This window comes from Ambystoma mexicanum, chromosome 7p (genome assembly GCF_040938575.1).
Source record: "Ambystoma mexicanum isolate Mex_15411 chromosome 7p, UKY_AmexF1_1, whole genome shotgun sequence".
NCBI classification, from domain to species: domain Eukaryota; kingdom Metazoa; phylum Chordata; class Amphibia; order Caudata; family Ambystomatidae; genus Ambystoma; species Ambystoma mexicanum.
Genome location: NC_090939.1, coordinates 618,569,756 through 618,589,946, shown reverse-complemented (window position 1 = coordinate 618,589,946; position 20,191 = coordinate 618,569,756). Strand labels below are relative to the sequence as shown.

At 42.8% G+C, this 20,191-nt stretch overlaps 1 protein-coding gene across 2 annotated transcripts in view; it reads right to left on the bottom strand.

Annotated features, from left to right (window-relative positions):
* Positions 1 to 20,191, bottom strand: part of SHOX (SHOX homeobox) — a 67,715-nt gene that overhangs the window by 18,315 nt on the left and 29,209 nt on the right. Inside the window, exons 3-4 of one of the 2 annotated variants that reach the window (XM_069636636.1) lie at positions 19,742 to 19,799; positions 19,003 to 19,094 (exon numbers count right to left, since the gene is read on the bottom strand). In XM_069636636.1, the coding sequence (XP_069492737.1) occupies positions 19,003 to 19,094; positions 19,742 to 19,799 (150 nt within the window). The remainder of the gene's footprint in view (positions 1 to 19,002; positions 19,095 to 19,741; positions 19,800 to 20,191) is intronic. The other variant, XM_069636637.1, reaches the window with a different exon arrangement.

Here is a 20,191-nt window from a genome sequence, read left to right as displayed (position 1 = left end):
ATTATGATCCCCATAAAGTCACCAATTTATAAAGATGGCGTCTACATCTGGTTGCTATGGTAGCCTGGTGAACTCAAAGGGCCTGATGCATGTAATATTTTGCACGGTTCAAAGTGACTTTACACTACCCAAAAGTGACTTTGCAATGCTGACCCAAACCCTGATTCATGGAACTGCAGTGTATTTTTGCAGTGCAAATTCAGTGCAAAGTTAATTTTGTACTGCAAAAATTACTTTGCACTGACTTTGCATGACTTTGCACAGCAAAAATACATTTTGGACAGCTCCGCGAATCAGGGTTTGTGTCGGCTGTGCAAAGTCACTTTTCAGCAGTGCAAAGTCACTTTGAACCGCACTTCAATTGCATGAATCAGGCCCAAAATGTTTTAATTAGATTAATTAGAAAAGCTAAATGTTCTTTTTTTTCCAGTGCCTCATTAGGAGGGTAGTGGTTTTGAAAGTAGGGGAATGATGCAGGCAGTCGCCATGGCATCAGGAGTGTACAGAGATAATATATAATTCATGTCAGAAAAAAACATTAAAAGCGACATAAACTGCAGAATGTTTCTCTTGGATACATGATAAACACCCAAAAAACAAAAACAAAAAAACGATGGGGTAAAATGGACACTTAAGCTTTGCAATGTCTCAAGCAACAGTTTTACATAAAATGGTTGCCACATATGCAAAGCCAATCCTTATAAAAGTTATTGATTTACCTCCTTTGACTAACATACCTCGATAAAATATGTGTCTGTGTCGATTTCAAGCTGATAATTGTTTGGGATGAAATCTGTAATGGTATTTGAAGATAGAACGAAGGACCTGGCAGTTAAAGAACACTCTTTGTAATGCCAGTTTGGGGTCCGCTGCTAGCAAACAAGGAATGTGGAGAATAGATCACGAAGGCCACATGTGTTAACACATTTACTGTTTTTAGGGATGAGCATAGTAGGATTTGAATTTCCCAATAAAATGTCTGAGGAATTTTAGCTAGGCCTGCCACACAGGGTTCTTTTCCTAGGGACTAGCAATGGTAACCCCACTTCCTCTGTGCCCGAGAGAAATATGTATTGTCGACCAGCTCAGACTTCACTTAGGACAATCTGTTTTATTGAATTATTACAAAATTGTGGTTGGTAGTTTGCTGTGAGAAAATTGAAATGAAAAGTGTTGTTTTTGCCTGCGACTGTTGTTAATAAGAGTTATTCTTGCAGTGTTTTTCAGAATACACATGAGCTATCTATCCAACATAAAACCCTCAAAGTCAACTAGAAAACATGATGTCAGTCAGAGAGTGGGGATTTAGATACTGGCACTCATGAGACACAAATGGTGAACTAATAAAGCAGTTTTCAAAGCTCTAAACCAGAAACCGAGTCACTGAAGAAATCAATAATTAAGCGATAACCAAAGAAATGCCTTCTACAAATAAGGATGCTACAACAACCAACCAGCTGGTGTGATGTTAACAGTTATTACTGGATTAAATATACCTGGTGTCATGCAATGCCATACTAGGAAACATATTGCAATGAAACATTTCATATAGCTATTGGAATCTACATAGAAGTCTCAAAGATGTGATGTAGGAATTAGTTTAGGTAAGTAGGCCCCACAATTAGCTTAGGTAAGAATGTCCCCACAATTCTCCAATTGGGCAAGTTTCTTAAAACATGGATTTGTTCAACAACACCTCACCTAGGACTAATCCTAATGGGCACACATGGTGACATCAACTGACAGCACTGTGCTACTGTTAAAAGATGCCAGCCCAAACTCTGCTACCCACACCCTGTACCGCGCGTCACTGCTATCAAGCTATCAATCAAACAATCAAATAAAAAAAGTAGAGACAGGACACTGCAAGTCCTTATAGTGGACATACCGATTTCCTATGGAGACAGATTAACAAACATTATGTGAAGGCCCCAGGAATAGCATCATGGTAGCTGTGCTTCTTGGATCAAATAAGGTCATTTAAAAAAGATAGAGGAAAGACACTACCCGGTAAGAGTGTGAGAAGAAAATCTAGGAGAGTTTTGGCCAGAACAAGATTTGTTTGTTATACATGCCGGATTCATCATTTGATAATTGGTTGCACATGAATATCTGCAATGAATATTAACCCAGTCCAAGAAATTGTGAAGAAGAAGTGGACCATGTGGGATTAAAGGCTTCTGCAAATGGGGTTGCTCTGGGTGTGTTGGGCAATGGTTCCTCTATGGTTAAAGCATCTTCTGAGATATACTATTGTTTGACCTTGTCCTTAACCTTTACTTTAACATACCTTTCTGTAGTGCTCAGCCATAAAGCAATTGCAAATACATTTGATGGTATTTTACGTTAATAGCTACTCGTATTTACAGCGTTTACTTATCACTTAGTGTTTTTTTTAGATTGGGGCCCCGTTGGTCAAGTCCTAATGAGTAAAGTTATTAAATTGCGCGTGGCAGGATGCGCAAGGGCGCAGCCCTGTGACCCACTGTTCGCAATGATTCAGCGGAACTCAGGAAGATGCTGCTGAGACAAAGGGGGTATTGTGACTGGGCCAATGAGGGGTGCCTATAGGGTGAATTGGTAGGCCTCAGAGGGATGACAATTTAGTCAGAGTGAAGGGTTCTTGTATTTCAGGTAGTGGTGTGTACATGTCCACACTGGTTGAGATGTTTCAGTCTAATCCGACACAATGGTATGGCTTTGCTTCACAACTCCCATGGGTTTCAGTATTGGCCAAAAGTAGTCCCTTCTCTCAGTTGTTTAGGGGGTTCTGCCCCCTGCACTTTACTTTCATAATATACGTGTGGTCCGAAGAGTTCCAGGGGTAAAGATCATTTGTGACTAATCGGCATGTGGGAACAAGCTAGGCCGGGCCGCCAGCCACAGTTGGCTTTAATATCTGAATCGACTTGGGTCTTCAAGACCCTAAAGCTTACAGCTGGATGATAGAAATGTATGAATTTGGTATTCTGCAAGCGGTTTCTATGCAGGTGGTTTGTTCCAGGGGGCTTATTTGTGGAAATAAGCTGCAATTTCCGAAAATTCATGCAATCTGCTTAATAGTGCGAGGAAAAGTAAATGGAAAATAGGGAACTTTATGGAAACTAAAATATTAATATGCTGTAGCAACTTGTGGGGCTTTGTCCTAGTTAAGAATAGGTCATTGTTGTGTATGCTTCTTAGTTTGTGCCTTTTGTTCCTTTTTTATCATCGTTATTGGCATTATTGAGAGATGGCAGAAATCGATCCATTAACATCCTTGGAGGGCGGTTCCTGTCTGGGCTGATGGTTGAAAGGGGCATTTTATGGAAATACAGAGTTATTTCGTCAACTTCATGCAACTTGCCCAATAGCAAAAGAGAATGGAGCATATAGCAGAGCACTGTGCAAGCTAAACTATTGATAGTGTGTTTGGCAGGCTATGTCCCCGTGAAGATGAGAGAGTTTGGGCCTGTTTTACAAAAAAGTTTTACAATGATGCAATCCCATGGAAGAACACTTTGTAAATCAGTCTGTAATGCATGTTAGGGCTTTGGCTTTTCATTCCTTTCTCAGCTAAACTGTTTAGAGAACATCTGAAGAGAGTTTTGCACCTTGCCACAATGCGAACCTGTCCAACTTGCTGTTAACAGTGTGCCCCTGCGGGAAACAACAGTTATGCATTTTCAAAGTAAGTGATGATTTTGTGCCATATACCCATGGATGATCATTGATGGCGAGCCATTACCTGCCAGTCAGATAGCACAAGGAGTAGAGTGATTGCTTTGATAGCCGTGCAGAACCTGCCGATGCGGGTTCGAATCCCGGCAGTGCCAAACTCATCCTTTCATCCTTCTGAGATCAATAAATGAGCCCCACACACCGTGGGAAATAATAATCAGCCCTCAGATGCCTAAGGGTTCGTAGCACTATATAAATGCAAATTATTATTATTATTACATACTGCTAACAGTGCAATGTAAGATTGCCCTTTTGCTCACACTGGGCAGACTCTCAGAGGTGGTGGCGATTTGGAATGCAGGCAGGCGGAATGCCTCAGAAGTTGCCGCCACACTTCAAAGCAAATGCTAATTCATATCGGGGTGCGCTTTGCATTTCAACATTCCCTGCACCAATTTCCCTTTTCCCTCTCGATGCCATCCACATGGATACGTGTGAAGCCAGCATGGCTCTGCCAACGATTTGCTGACTACTCGAGTAGGGGGGATGTGTCGCGAGACTATTTCTTTTATTTTTTAGATTTCCACTCCCGAAACAGAGGTAGAAATCTAAAAATAACAGTGCAGTGGCAGACCATATAAGGGCATGTTGCTGCAAAGGCACTACTGAGCCCAAGCTAGGTATGCGAATGACCCCAGTTGCCCAACCACATAGGGTTGGTTAGCCAATGCCTGCCTGAGTGGCGGGAATGCACCGGACATTTAGATATGCATGTCAGGTCTGGCTGCTGTTCCCGTCTCCTGCACACAAGTCTCGGTTGGAATCAATGGCAAGTGAGGGCAGAATGTGAGGGGTGGAGTACCGCTCACTTCCGGCCCTCGCAGCTCTTTGTGGAGAAGGGCCATTGTATTTGCCACTGACAGTTTGTTACTTAAATAACAAAAATTGTGTCAGGTATTTTGACAGCACAAGCATGGGCCTCATGAAATGGTGTGTCGCGTGCATGGAATCATGCTGCTCCTCGCTTATACGGTCATTAATTCCTCCCTGTTTGCAGGGTTAGTCCTAGATGAGCTGCCTGAACATATGATTTTTTTTTTTCAGACAATGTTTGACAGTGAAGGTGCAAAAGGTTTGGAGCTTTTGTAGGGATAGAAGGTCCCCTGCGTACTGTTCATTTGAATATAGTATGGCCTGTAGCCTGGCACCTGGTTTGTCAGGGAACCAGAACTCCAAAGTTCCTGAGATGGTAACTACTAGGTGAGGTGACAAACCTTGTTGAGCGTGGGCGCTGGCAGTTGGTGGTTGTCCAGTTTCGCTGAGATTATCTTTGTACTGAGTTTAGCCAGTTTGTTGGAATTATAAACACATCAATCCGGAGTTGTTTTTATACATGTTTTAATGTACTTAAGGACATGTCTCAATGTCTGGCAACATGAGCCATGTGAGGTGAAACAAAAAGCTGACGTGTGTTTCGACCGTAGTCTTTATCAAGGCAGAAAATTATTGGTGTCTTTGGTGACAGTTGAACAATCCACGAGCATCCCTGTTAGGGTGCCAGCTGCAAGCTGGATAGCTGATCTGTATGGTTATTGTTCATGCGACTCGATGTCGAGTGATTCCAAACGAACAAGAACCATCCAAATGTTTGACAGTGGCTAATCCTAAACAAGAGTGGGAACTGGGCTCGGTTCAGCTTCTCCATCAGCTGGTATTGCACTGCTAATGGGAATTTCTTGCAGACATTCTACTAGATGCTGTGATTTAGCTTATGGTCCTAGGTTTGGTGTGGAACAGTGTGGTGTCATGCCAGGGGCTCATAGAGTGGTCCTCACTGGTCCCTGCGTGGGAGTGGGTCTGGGGCTCTGGTCGGCTTAGGGGGTCACATATTTCTCTCATGCCCATCCCGGAACGTGGGGGGTGGTGCCCACTGTCACTCCCCCACACTCAAGTAGTAATGATGATTTAAATGATGGTGTAATTATGGCATAATGATGATGTAATTAACTGTTTTCCTGTTGGGCCTTCGTCCTTTTATCAATTGTTTTTGCACAATATCCTAAATTAAATTACAATGTACACATGTTATGCTCTTTGTTTCGCTTTCATTTTTTGTTATGTTTTTTAAACTTGTGTAAGAAGCACCTTGAAATTCTTAAAGAATATGTTTTTCTATATAATACATTTATTTTCATGTACTTTTTTTTCATTGGTTTTGTTGTCTCTGTGACTTTCTTTGAAAGCACATACCTCATAATAATATGGAGATTTAACCTTAAATCATTGACAAAATTCAGGACTATCTCTGGTGTGGGTTCCTTTCTTGGGTTCCTTGTTTTGGATGTAATTGATGACATAACAGTTTGATGATGTTATCCATGTTTGGCTTCTTTGCATTTCTTGATGATGTAACAAATGCAGCCTAATGCCTTACCAAGAATATTGGTGTCTGGTGTCCCTCACTGACCCTGCCACCTGCGCTGCCCACTGGTATGGGAATTTCTCACAGACATTCTGCTAGATGCTGTGCGGTTCTCCCATGTGGCTCCTCTGGCTACAAGGTATTATTTTAACTTTTGCACGCTTTGACTAAAACTGAGCAATGGAAATTGGATGAGTAGGGGACTGTGAAGTTACAAAGTGCCATTAGTGGAGTTGTGCTGATTACAAAGTCCAACAAACCCAAGTTTGGCATGCTAAGGTATGATCACTTTCCGGCTTTGTGTGAAAGCTAGCATTAATAAGGGCCATAGATTGTGAAAGCTAGCATTAATAAGGGCCATAGATTGCATGGGGTAAACCTAGGGTGACCAGACATCCCGTTTTTGCCAGGACCGTCCCAGAATTAGGCCCTCTGGCCCCCGTCCCGAGAGCTTTTTTTAGTTTATAAACCCCATTCGAGGTTTGGGAAAGGGTTGGCGACTTCTGCATGGGTGCAATAAATCAAGGGGACATTCATTGATAATGAACAGTTGTCTTGCTTCAGTTATCACATTTGTCACGTACATCTCTTCCACCCCAGGTTAGGCTGAAACCCCTAACCTGTTGATTCACTACCGCCTACATTTACCGATTGGTCACGGTAGTGCATAAGACACACTCATTGCAAAGCCCGAAATAACAAGCAAAGCAAAAGCTCTTTTGTTTTTAACATAATTAGGGCCTGATTCACAGAGCATTTGCCTATGGGATTGCAGCATTGGAAAAAGAAAATTTGTGGAGCAATCAGGCCCTAAGTGTCACAGCCAAATCTGCAGTTTATATAGGTAGAGAAGTGCTGGAAACTATATTTATTTTAATGTGTGATCCTACCCTTTGGGGCATGGGGCAGGGGATTGGGAATCAGTGGGGAGGACTGGGGAAGTGAGGGGTTGAATGGGATGGTGGTGCTAGTCCTACTTTAATGTTTGTGGCCTTACCGGTTTTTTATTTTCAAAATCTGCTCATCCTAGGTAAAACGTGCCCACTCAAACTGCAGAACTGTGTTCATGCAGGCTGAAAGCACAAAAAGACAGCAGACACTGTTTGAAAGGAAAAAAGACACTGATAATAGTTGTGAGCAGTGCTGCCATTGGTGCGGCTCTTCCCAGATCCAGGAGATGGCAAAAACCGTCTCCCAGGATATGGCTCCCTAATCCCAGGAAAACCATTTGCACTGTACACTTTTTTTTATAATGCTCGGAACGTATTAAGCTGCTCGGCTGCGCACTCGCTGAGAAGCCAAGATTTGAACCATGGGCTCCGGTATTAGTGGCGAAAATCTTCAACACAAGACCACTTAAACTCTAAGAGCCCCTGTTTCATAGAACCGACTGCGTGGGACTTTTCCGGTACTTGTGTGGATGTTCGCGCAAGCTCAGTGCGGTTCTGCGAGCGGCGGAGTGCCTTGCATGAGACTCCACGCAGGGGGTGGCCGTGGCCTGCATAGGGGCCCGAATAGGGGGTGGAACACGCAAAATGGGGAAGAACAAGCCACAAAGAGGGCGTTACGAGGGACGGCCCACAGGAAGTCCATAGCACGAACACAAATGCGCATGACAAAGCGAATTCATGGATGTGACTGCGCAACCTCTCGCCTTTGATATGCCCAGGCAGTTCCCTCAAAATCTTTGCCACCTGGAAGCAGGCGTACAGACTTGTGTGGAGGAAACACAACTCTGGAGGTGAGTTTGCATGTCGGATTTAGAGGTGCGGGCATGCAGACGAGGTTCTGATCGTACTTGGGGGTGCACATCTGCAAGGTGACAGGGTTCAGGAACTGTTTACAGGGCTTGGCAAGCATTTTGAACGGCAAAATAAATGCTTTGCGTGAAACTGTACGCATGTCCTCGCAGTGCTGGTTACAGTTACGAGGCACCCCACGCAGGGTCACCGAGATGCAGGCACACTTGAGGGGGACCACACAAACTGTTTGAAGGGTGCGTATATTCACACCCGGAGGTGCACACAAAAGGTAGCTGTTCTGGCTGTTTTTGCTTTGCATGGGGACGTGTTGTGTGCGTTCTGGCCACGATTTGTGTATACTGTTACTTTGCGCAGACAATTCCATGAATTCGCAGGGCACGCATTTTCTATTCTGCATGCAGGCTCGCGCAGTGTCGATCTTGGCATGCGGCACTTGTGGGATTAATGCGCTCTTTTCCATGATTCAGGCCCTTTATATTCACCATGTGCATGGAAGAGTTATTCTGATGTGAAAGCGGCAGAGTTTATTGTTTCTTCCAATCCGCTGAAGGGGGTTGCAGAGTAGAACTCCCTTCTCCCGCCAGATCCTCATTACATGCTATGTCTTCCAACAAATGCCATTAGCCTGGCTTGTAGCTTCAACATATGAGCGCCTACAGTATCCCAGGCTGTGGAAATTATCGGCCACTGGGGGTGGCGAGCACTCATTAACACCCAACAATTTCATAAGGTATAAGTGTAGGGTGCTTTGCTATTCTGTGCTCTCCATGCCTTTGCCCAGGGCTGTCAGATAGTTTGGGAGCGACACTGCATGACCGAGGTATGAAGGTGGCCACAGAGTTTCCTTGATTCGGCCGCAACTGGATTAGTATTTCTTTCTTTCCATTTACTTCTCCCAAAAAATGTGTCACTACAACTGTCACACATTGAGTCATCTCATTGGCTCTCTCTGCAGGAAGGCAAGGGTGGTCTTAGTTTAGACACCGATCTACCCCCATCAAGTCTGAGGCACACACTGGTGAGCACTTTGTGGGAGTTTGACCTGCTTTGAAGACTTCCAATTTGAGGTACCACTAATGTGACACATTCCATGAACAAAAATCACCCACTTGCCTACAAGGGCTCTGTGTGATCATTGCGGGAACAAAATACTGAATACAGAAATGTTGGAGGGTTTTTTCCCACACATCTCCCTGCAATTATATGCAGGCGAGACCCCCGCAGCGCCTACCCTCATACTCCCCTTGTATTTGTATTACCCTCACCCACCTTCCTGTACGTATAATTGCAGGGAAATGTGCATTTCGCAATTCAGTATTTTTGTGCTCTGCATTTGCGTTGGCGCTGTGATGACATGCTAATGAGAGAGCCGTGCAGTCTATAAAACCCATCATATCAACATTCTAAATAAATTGAGATATGCCATGATCTGCCTTGGTCTCACGATTAACGATGTAATACTCGGTGAGATTGACTAGAACATGGATACGATATTGTGCAGCAGGACAGCTGCATGGCTGGTGTGATAAATGGGCTGGTGCGGAACAATGTGATCACGCCGCTGCTTGACAAGATGGCCGCCTAGCTGGTGGGATGTGGGCCCAGATTATGAATGATTGCGAGAGGATATCGCGTATTAAGCTAGATTGCTGAGGGGGTGGGGGGGATACAAGTTCTACCCACAAACAATTAAGGCTGGCTCCATATGGTCCCGTTGGAAAGACGGGAAATACAGAAATGCGTATCATGACACAGGGCATTGAGCGATAGGCATGATTGGACATTTAAAAAAAATATAGCAAACATGCATAGATTTAATTAGCAGCAACTGTAATGCGTGAAATTGTAATATATACATAGGAAATTGGTGAATAGGAGAGATTGTGGGGTGGAAAAGAAATTAAGGGGAAGGGAGGACAGAGAAACAGTGGCAGGAAAGCCAGGTGTAATGTGTGAGACAGGGAGATAGTGTGAATGAGTGCAAGAGTGTGTGGGTGGAAAAGATGAAAACACTGAGGGGAAGAGTGTGACTGGGGCAGTGATACAGCAAGAGAGAAGGATAAAAAGAAGTAAGCGCGGGTCACATTTATAGATTTATAATATCTGGCCAATATCGGTTAAGATGATAAAACACCCAACGTTGAGCAGCAGAGTATACAGGCAAGAGCAGCAACACAAAGGAAGGGGCTGCGAAGTGCAACCGAGGACGGAAGTCTGAGAGCAGTGCTGTAAAATAGTCTACAAACGCAAATTCCGAAATGAAATGCTGTGTCTTCATGAAGGCGGAAAGAGAAGTAACTGAAAGGAATGCATTAGCTATCGTGGAAATGCTAAATAGTCAAGTTGGTGCCACTGGCTGACAAAATCAAATCAAGGGACGTGCTTGCACTCACTGATTGTGGGCAGTAATAAGGATATAAAAATCTCATTCAAGGAGGTTTTATAAAGCATTCTAATCACCAGAGGGGTCGAAGGATGCCAAGCAGCTAAAATGGCCGACCAGTGCTACGCGCATCCACACACCACACACAAATCATTCAATACGTTTATACAGTGCACCGCGTGGGGATGCCCCGGTTATAAATACATGTCTATTAACCCTTAGGAAAGAAAGAGGACTCTTAACATTGTAAATATGAAACGTACATGCAGGCCAAAAGGAAAATGAATCCATAGAATAGTGAGGATCGCCTGTCTGTATGGAGCGTTTGGGAGCTACGCAAAGGAGTTGTGCAGCTACTGAAGGTGGGATTGAGGCAAGCAGAGTAGTGGAGGATAGGATAGGGTAAGTTGATTTCTTACTGATCTCCAGACTAAATTATATAAGTTATGCACACTGAAAACGCCACATGTAAATGGGCAACAGCGCTGACTTATGCACACACCAATGCCCGTAACCTGAATGCACCACTGCAAGAAAAGGTTTTCAGGCTCAGACTGCCCCACAAGGCAAAAAGGCAGTTACCCAAAGCGCCCACCCAACAGTCCAGTGCGGGCCGCTTTTCAATGCCAGAGTGCACCCTTTTTAGTACAGCTCGTAGATTTAAGCTACAGTAATATCTGATATATGCTCGGTGTCCACAAAAAGGATCGGACACAACTCTGCATATGTTCCTGAACTGCGATAAAGTTATTCACTATTGGGTTATGTCTCGCAATGAATTGACCTGTTAGAGAACGTCCAAGTACAATGTGCTCCTCTACTCAGTGTCCTAGGACGTGCACCTTTCTAACTTGATCGAAGGAACGTCGATAAAGGCAAAGAAGCACATTTTGAATCCATGGGAGAACAGCGATCCAGCCTGATGTGAGTAGTGGATTTAAGGGATGAGAGGGTGGAGGAAGGGTTGAGAGAGCGTAGGGCCTTTTCTCCTTGTATAGGATTGGAGTCAATCAACTTATTACTCTATGCGGACGATTCTCTCATTGGAGTCCAAAAGAAGTGTGGAGTCCTTTTAAGAATATATGGAATTAAATGATCTAAAGATTAATATCTCCAAATCTAGAGTACTCAATTCCTGCACTACATGTAAAGCATCTCACGTCACATGGAGTCTTAATAGGTTTAAGAGGGAAACAGTTGATCATTATACTTACTTAGGCTTCTCTTGGCTATCCAGACCAGTAAATGTAACCTTAGTGGGAAGACTAAAAGAGAAAACTCTATTTTTCTCTCAGCCCAAATAATACGCGCAAATAAGAAGAATGGTTGGTTCTATGTCGTACAGGTCATAAAGTATTATAAGGCTCAGAAGATCCCCTCTGAAATGGGTCAGAAATCATTCAAATAAAGCACTGCAAGATATGGGATCAGCTTGAAGCATTTTTTATGGAGGCGGATTCTCACTCTTCCTTCATCCGTCCCATTGTGGGGATCAGGCACGAAGTGGGGCTCATCTCCGTAGGTGCAATAATCAATTGGAAAGACCTCTTGTTATATTTTGAGATTCTTCCCCCACCCGTTGAGAGATCATTGTTTGCCGATACTCGCTATGCTTGCAGCAACTGCTCATCGTCTGCTTTTTCTGACTGGATCATACAATTCCATAGTGCTTTGGAATCGGCTAAGATTCCTCTGGATTTTGATTAGAGATACCAGGAATCTGTATAAAAAGACATTTTAGCAGGCTGGTTGGTGTCATACTCAAGAACGTGTCTTGAAATGTGGTCTGTTTAAGCGGTTGAGTCGAGTGGGGAAAAGTTAGGTAGGTTACCAAAGTATCTTCTGAAATGTCCTGATGTTTTGTGGAGAAACTGTTTAATGAGGCTGCGCCGGAACCTTTTTCCTACATATGAAAGCGTTGGTGCCTGTAGTAATATACCTCGGAATGACAGATCATGTACTCTTTGTCACTGTGGCTCATTGGAATCTCTTGAGCATCTTATTTTGCATTGTGTTAGTATGAATAATGCTTGAGGTAGATATTTTTTCTCGATTTTGTACATCATTTTAAGGAGAATCTGGATCTTGCCTTTCGGTCCCGCATTTTTGCTGGGAACCAGATAGCCCTTTTAATCACTACCATACGTTTTCTCCTATTTTTGTTTCCTGAAAATGAATTAAAAAAGGAAAACTTTTAATGTCTTGATGACCTAAATATTAAATTTGGTCGTATGGTAATGTATTTTATTTTTTGATGAATTTTGTCTAAGGTTTGCATGCAATCTAAGTCACAAAAATGTTTTAAAAAACGGTAAGCGATGATAAGTTTCAGGTAAAAGAGAAAGTGTCATTTACTAAGAATTGGGTAAATATAAATCCATCTGGGGTGCGAAGAATTGAATTAACGTGTAACATAGCAACTATTCAACATCCGGTGTAATCCCCCATGTCTAGCAGCGCTGGCTCACCATTTTGGTGCATGGTGTGGTGCTTTGTCAGAAAGCAATACACTGGGGTGTGTTGGCAGTCCAACGGATTTGTCGATAGATCAATATGTGTTGCCATCTTCCATAGCCTAACTGGGTGCAGTCCGCATTGTCCCAATGTGTGCACTGGTGTTGTGCACCTGTAGGTAGAGAGGGGCGATCGGAGGTTGTGTCCAATTTGCTTTTGATTGTTTGATGCAGAATTGGTACCCAGTGGCCGCTATATGCATTCTTTTGTAATGTTACACAGAGACACCCAACCAATACTCAATGATCCATCACCTGACCTTACAGATTTGCCAATACAAAGTGCACATCAACTGTTCCAAATCTCTTTACCCCATATGTGGCAGTATTATATTAAATCTGAGCATGGACCAAGTTGGGGCCCGATTACAAGAATGTTGCGCCAGTGCAAGTACAATTTTGCACGGTATTAGCACTAGGGCAAAGTTTACCCTAGAGCAAAAAAATCGTGGCTATATTTTTAAAAACCGTTGCACTATTAAAAGCATTTCTGCATAGAATTAGTATGGGGCAAAAGTTTCTTCTTTCAATGCATTTTTTCACCAGGACAAAGTGTTCCCTAGTAATACTACGGGATGGTACTAGCACTTGGGCAAAACTTAGCTTGGTGCAAACATGCATTGAAAGCGCAGGTTTTTTGCACTAGCAAAATGTTTGCCCTAGTGCCAATACCATGCTGAATTGCACAATGTGGCCCCAATGTTTTTGCACTAAGGCAAACTTTGCCTTAGTGATAATACCATGCAAAACTGCACTTGCATTGATGAGATGTTTCTGTAATCTGGTCCGTGGCTTACAAATGTGCAAACCTGGTTCGCAAATGCACAATTACGTTAACTCCATTTCTAAAGCAGCAAAATAAAGCACCTGGGACCAGATTACAGAAGCATTGCACCGGTGATAGGGTAAAATTACACAGTATTAGCTTTAGGGCAAAGATTACCCTATTTTTAAAAACACTGGGACATATTAGAAAACTATTTCACCATGACAAGTGCAATTTGGAATGGAATAAGTAACAGGGCAAAAATGTCCACAGTGCAAAAAAAGGGACATTTTTGATGCATTTTTTCACCAGAGCAAACTTTGCCCTAGTCCTAATACCATTCCGTATTAGCACTAGGGCAAACTCTGCCCTGTTTCAATAATGCAGTGAAAATATATCCTTTTTGCCGAGGGCAATTTTTGCCCTGGTACTTATTCCATGCCAAACTACACTTGTCGTAGTGCAAAGGTTTTCTAATATAGCCCAGTGTTTTTAAAAATAGGGCACATTTTGCCCTAATGCCAATTCTGTGCAATTTTGCACTTGTGCAGAGATTCTGTAATCTGGCCCCTGGTGTTTGCAAGTCTAAATATCTTTGTTTATTTGCTGGAGCATGCACGCAGACTGCAAGGTTTTCCACTGTGTAAAACACACTTAGCTTACATGCATATGGTATGTTTTATCGTGACTGCAATGGCACTCGCACAGAGGATTTTCTCACCCGTGGTCCCTTTTTTGAGTTCTCTTTCTGTGTTTTTGTGTGGAATCATTTGATCAAATATCAATAAAGTTTTATGAAATTGAAGGTTGTGGTTGTGCACAGAATATCATACTATTTAGACAACATTTGGTGAAATTAATTACAAAATGCTCAGTATTATATATATTAAAAGCAGATAAAACACGTTATTTAGTTACCTAATATTCTGAACATCCCTTCATGTCTAACAAAAAAGTCTTAACTTAGACTCCGTTGCTACAGTGCAATAATTAATAATTTAGTTGAAATGTTTGTTTTCATCCTTATGTGGTCTATGTTACTGGACTAAATAGGACTAAATTAAATAGCTCATTGGCAGTATGTATCTCAAGGGGTTAATGCTCCAGCTGCATCATCTACAAAGTGAAGGTCATGGGTGCAAGTGCAGGAAAGTCCAGCAGGCCTTTCACCCATCCAAGGCACAGAAAATGGGATCCATGTGTGATGGAGAGCTAAAGAATGTGCAGCTTGTTTCAAAGTGAGACACAATCTTCCAAGACATTCAATTAGCCATGAAAACCCAGTACATGTTGGGGATGTTAATTAGCTAGAAAACAGTTTAGATGCCATGTTGCTATGAGAAGCTAGGTTCTGTGGAGAATAATCCATTTTTCTGTACCAATTCTACAACATTCAAACATCACAGATACATAGACGGCTTTCAAATCAATGTAATACATTGTATGCAGTGATATATAGATACATATATATATTTAAAGAAACAAATGTTGTAATGTAAATTAAGGCTACTGGCTATCAAAGTCCGCAAACATTTAGGGCCCGATTCATGGGACGTTTATCGCGGTGCAAAGTGACTTTGCACTGGTGCAAAGCCACTTTACACTGCAAACATCCACTTTGCACTGCTCTCTGAACCGTTGGCAGTGCAAAGTCACTTTGCACCACGCTAGCAATTCCATGAATCAGGCCCTTAACATCATGGCAATATTAGGTTTGCTACAAACAGTCAATATGAACTATTTCCAGCACCTACACAAAATGAACCCGAATACTAATCACACCACTCACCCTGCACGACTCCTTGACAACACTCCCATTCGATGCTTCCACACATGTGCATGCGTTTCCCCTCCATCGCATCCATGCCCGAATTTGCACGGCACCTGTGTTTTATACGCTTGTTTCCATACGTGTGTGTGTTGTGTGTTGTGTGTTGTGCACATTCCGGGATAAATCTGAATGCTTGGATTTGCACGTGCATTTGCCATCCATGACGCGTGCTCGTTTCCTGGCTCTATCGCACACACCCAAAATACAGCTGCATTTTGAAATATTGAAAATTGACGACACCAAAATCCTGCATCTGATTTATCCAAGTGTATCCAACCTTCATAAACATTATTAAATATCTTGTCCAACATCAAATTGGACATGTTTGTTGAACTTTGATGGCCGAGGATGACATGTTCACATGTAATTGGTTATTTATAACGCGCTTAATACCCAGAGGTTTCTAAGTGTGGTGTTACTCTGCATCATCTTGCTTCCAAGGCGAGCGGGTTGCCCTTGAGCTATCCTCCAGAGGCATTTAACATGTAACATGCTACATAGCCTTAACTAAGGTATTGCTAACGAAAAAACATAACATTCACAACGCGTTTTTCAATGAGATTGCCCCATCGAAAAACGTTTTGTGACTCAGGCCTACAGATCTATGTAGCTCAAATAATAGCTAGCTTCTGTTGTAAAAGCTTAGCTGTATTAAATGCAGTGTGACCTCCAGAGCATCTGAAAGTGTGCTCTGCCACACAGATGACAGGTTTATACATATTTTGCAATACATGCAGAGCAAAGCATTCCCGGCTTAAGATGTCTTCTCTTTTTGGAAATATTGACTCCACTTTCTGTACTGACGGCTACTCTGCCAAACCAGCCCTCCCCGTAAGCCAGTTGTTCGCCTTGCTGTCTACTCCAGGGGCATGCAACCTTTGGCTCTCCAGGTGTGTTGGACTACAACTCTGATCATCCCTATGCAGCATAGTTAATAGCAAGATATCATGGGAATTGCAGTCCAAAACATCTGGAGAGCAAAGGTTGCAGATCCCTGGGCTACTCAATTGGCTTTATTCGCAAAGCTTGCTTACATGGGAAGAGCCCACTGAAAAAGAGTTTATGAATCAGGCCCAACGACTGCACTCGGGCAAGTAAAGGAGAAAAAAAGTACATCATCATGTCAGCACCAACTCATTACTGAAATGTTCCTCTAGATTCCTTAATTTAGTATTGTTTTATAAAACACAAGTTTGGAACCATTCAGGAAAAAATAATAGTAATAATATTTTCTGTGACAAAATGTAGGCGTATGCTTTTAAAAGTTGAGTCTTTCTTCTAATCATGTATTCTCCTTTCTATGGGCCTCATCACAGGTTGGGCGTAGCAGTAAAAATGCGGCGGTAATGCTGATACCATGCATTACCGCTCCGCCAAATCCCGAGTTTGGGAGGAAAATTGGAGATTTACCTTCAGCTTTAAGCTGGAGGAAAATCTTGCCACTTTCCACCCTTTTTCGGTGCCACTGTAATACCACCCACAATGCCCCATTAGGTCCAATGGACTTAATTGGAATGGGGATTTACTGCGCCACAATCCCCCACCGCATCTTGAGCCGGACCAAGTTGTGGTAATCCCAATTTGTGTTGGGTGGTATTCCAGCAGATTTACTGCCCAACTTGTGAGGAGGCCCATATGTCTCCACACTCCAAACACTGCATGTTGCATACCCAGTAAGGTGCTTACACACCGCTTTCAAAAGAATATAAGATATAAGGCAGGTTTGAGTAGTATGCAATTGCACTGGGACCTGAATGTTGGGACTGTGGGAGCAGCTGAGTCACTGGAGGTTTCTGGTAAACCCTAAAGCATTAGTAGTATCTATGTATCATCAGCACTTCACAGTATGCCCAAAAATCAAAAATTGTTGGTCAGTTTCAATTCTAATGAATAGTATTGCTTAATCTATTGGTGTACACCTCACAAGCTACAGAGCCCGACACAATTTGAATTCAGAAATGTTGCAATTTTGGGGCAACTGAACAGAAGCTATATAAATATTTCAGGAGGATTTGTACGATCCTCAATATACGATCGCGTGGAACAGAGAGCCTAGCCTTGAAAAAGACGATTCTGTCGAAACACGTGTTGGCTGTTCAAATGTGAATTGTAGAGAATAAACTTATGGATCAGGAAGGCTTTGAATTGTGTAACAATAGATTAAGCTGTACTATTATGCATTAGAATTGAAACTAACCAAGAATGTTTGGGCAATGTCAAGAGAGTTCACATTTCACAAGTCAACGAAGATGGGGCAATTGCCAGTGTGTAAAGTTTACAAGCATCCCCCTGATCGGTTTCCACAACACCAACATTGAAAGGTAACCCAAAATCAAATGACAGAGTGGCTTTAGAGACAAAAACAGTATGCCATGAAAAAAGTGCAAGAGAGGCCAAGCAAAGCACAGCAGTGGTTTTCCTAATCTCCATTTGGCATCCTTGCATTGACACTTCCTTCAAACCGAACCATGTTCTCTTGCAACAGATTCGTTCTGTCTACCTTTTCATGAGACTTTTTTTCTCCCCCTTCTGAGAACATTTTATTTGGCCCAAACTAAAACATCTAAAGTAGGAACACCCCCTTAAAAATGTGAAGAAAGTCCAGAATATCAGAGATGCAAAATACAGGGCCCTTGTGAGGAGCAGAACATACATGCACACGGATTACTCTGAAAAGCAAATATTCAGGAAGTAAGATCCGATTTGGACAGAATATCCAAGGGGATCAAGGTTGACATTTACAGAGAGAGGAAAAATCAACCTTCAGTGATGCCCCTTAAGCTTCTGGGTAGTGTTTCCACCTTAGGGCACATAATATGGCCTCGTGCCAAATAATAATTAGTAGGTTTCTTTAACATGCAAAATATAACCAGTATACCAATGGTGATGTGTAACAATGTGCACATTTCCAACATTAACCATGATGCAACATGCTCTGATGGAGAGGCATGGAAGATGTGTGCATCCTTATCATTATAGGGTAAATGAGTGCAACTGCCCTAGCCAGGGCAAATCAATGTCACTCTATGTTACTTGGCCTAGCTTCTTTGAAGACTCGGTTTGCTTCCAATTGAATGTGTAATGCAAATGAGCACCGAGAAAATATGGATCTATGTTAAAATAACAGGAAAAAAAACAAGACAGAAAACACAGTTTTTTTATCGCATTTTCGGAGAAAAAAACTTCTTCTTTCCACAGTTTTTCAAATTGTAATGTAGGTGGTGGCCTCTGCAGCCCCCCTCCACATTTCCCCACCTTAGGGCCTGATTCATGGAACACTTTCCTATGGGATTGCGCCATTATAAAACACTTCCATGAAGCAGGCCCTTAATATGTTCCCTAACCCAGATATCGAAAAATTCGATAACAGAATTCTGTGTTTTCCAATTCGTTTTTTTCAGGCGATACCAATGCAGCATTGCATGGTACATCTCAAAGTAACATGGCATAACATATATGGGAGCTGCCTTTTGGAAAGGGTTTTCACACTGGACTTCCCTGCTTTAACACGAGAGTTGGTCCAATCAGGAAGACCAAAAAGGGCGACATTTTGAGGGACTTGTAACACAACAAATATGTGGTGTGGAGTTTATGGGCCCCACCGTGGTCAACCAGACAACAAATATGTAACACACACAAATGATGACGTGGAAAAAAAACGAACTACCTGTTGGAAAGGCATCCTTAAGGCTCCCATGTTCACATAGGGGGCCACCCGGCAGGCGTCCAGGTGGCTGGCGGTGCCGAGGATCACACCTGCGAAAAACAGCAACACAAGAGTTATGTCTCATTTGGTCTAGAGCATTGGTCCGCTACCATTGCTCCTCCTAATACCGCCCGCACCAATCACTGGTGTTCCTTGCTTCTCCCGACGACTTACATAAACAGTAGAAATCAATCACAACCAGGTCCCTCCCTTAGCCCTACAAAAAACACTGTCCATCGTAGAGGCTTGAGGCGAAAAGGAATCCAGCGGGGGGCTCATTGCATGGATTACAGTGCCATGCAGATTTATTTGCGAATTGCAACTGATAAACGACTCTCAGACAGTCCATGCTACAGACTAGGCTCAGACTGGCCTGTAGGGCAATAGGGCAATGTCCGAAACCAAAAATGCAAAATGCTAGTGTGTGCCAGTTTTTTGTCAAAGTGAGCCACTTTTCTGGCCAATGGGGGCCAGTTTGATTAGTTACTTAACTATGCAGCTAGTCGTTTTGACCATTTCTTCTGCATAAATATTCTTTCAATTTCACAATTTACATCAAATTTGATCAAAAAACTCCCCTTGGGTACTATTCAAACAGTGTCACAAAAGGAATGAATTGCCATTTGCAACGTGGGCCACTTTTTCATTGGTGCCTGGGACAATGGTATGCCCCAGTCCTACCCTCCTACAGGCTCACCTTTATGCATCTGATTTTCCTGCTTCCGACACTTTGCTCTTCTATTCTGGAACCAGACCTGGAAGGAGGAGAGGAGATGCATTAGAGGGAAGTTATTAGACACAGCCGCTGAGTACAGCATTCATGCACAGAGCACTATGGGTGAGAAGGCCACCAATGGTCGTCAGAATGAGAGGCAGACATGGATAAGAAGAGGTGCGCAAGACACTGCCATACTTAAGGAGTATAGTAGTGGGAGATGGTCTCGGGAGGAGGCTAGGGATGTAATAACACGTGAGAACAAGGTGGGTGAGGTCACGATCGAGGGAAACTACAAGACTGTGTAGAACAAGCTTGTCCAACTCTGGGCCTCGAGGGCGAAAATCCTGACAGGTTTTCAGGATATCCCTCATTTATATTCATAAAGAAATATGTGCATGAATTTAGAATCAGTGTATGCAAATTTATCTC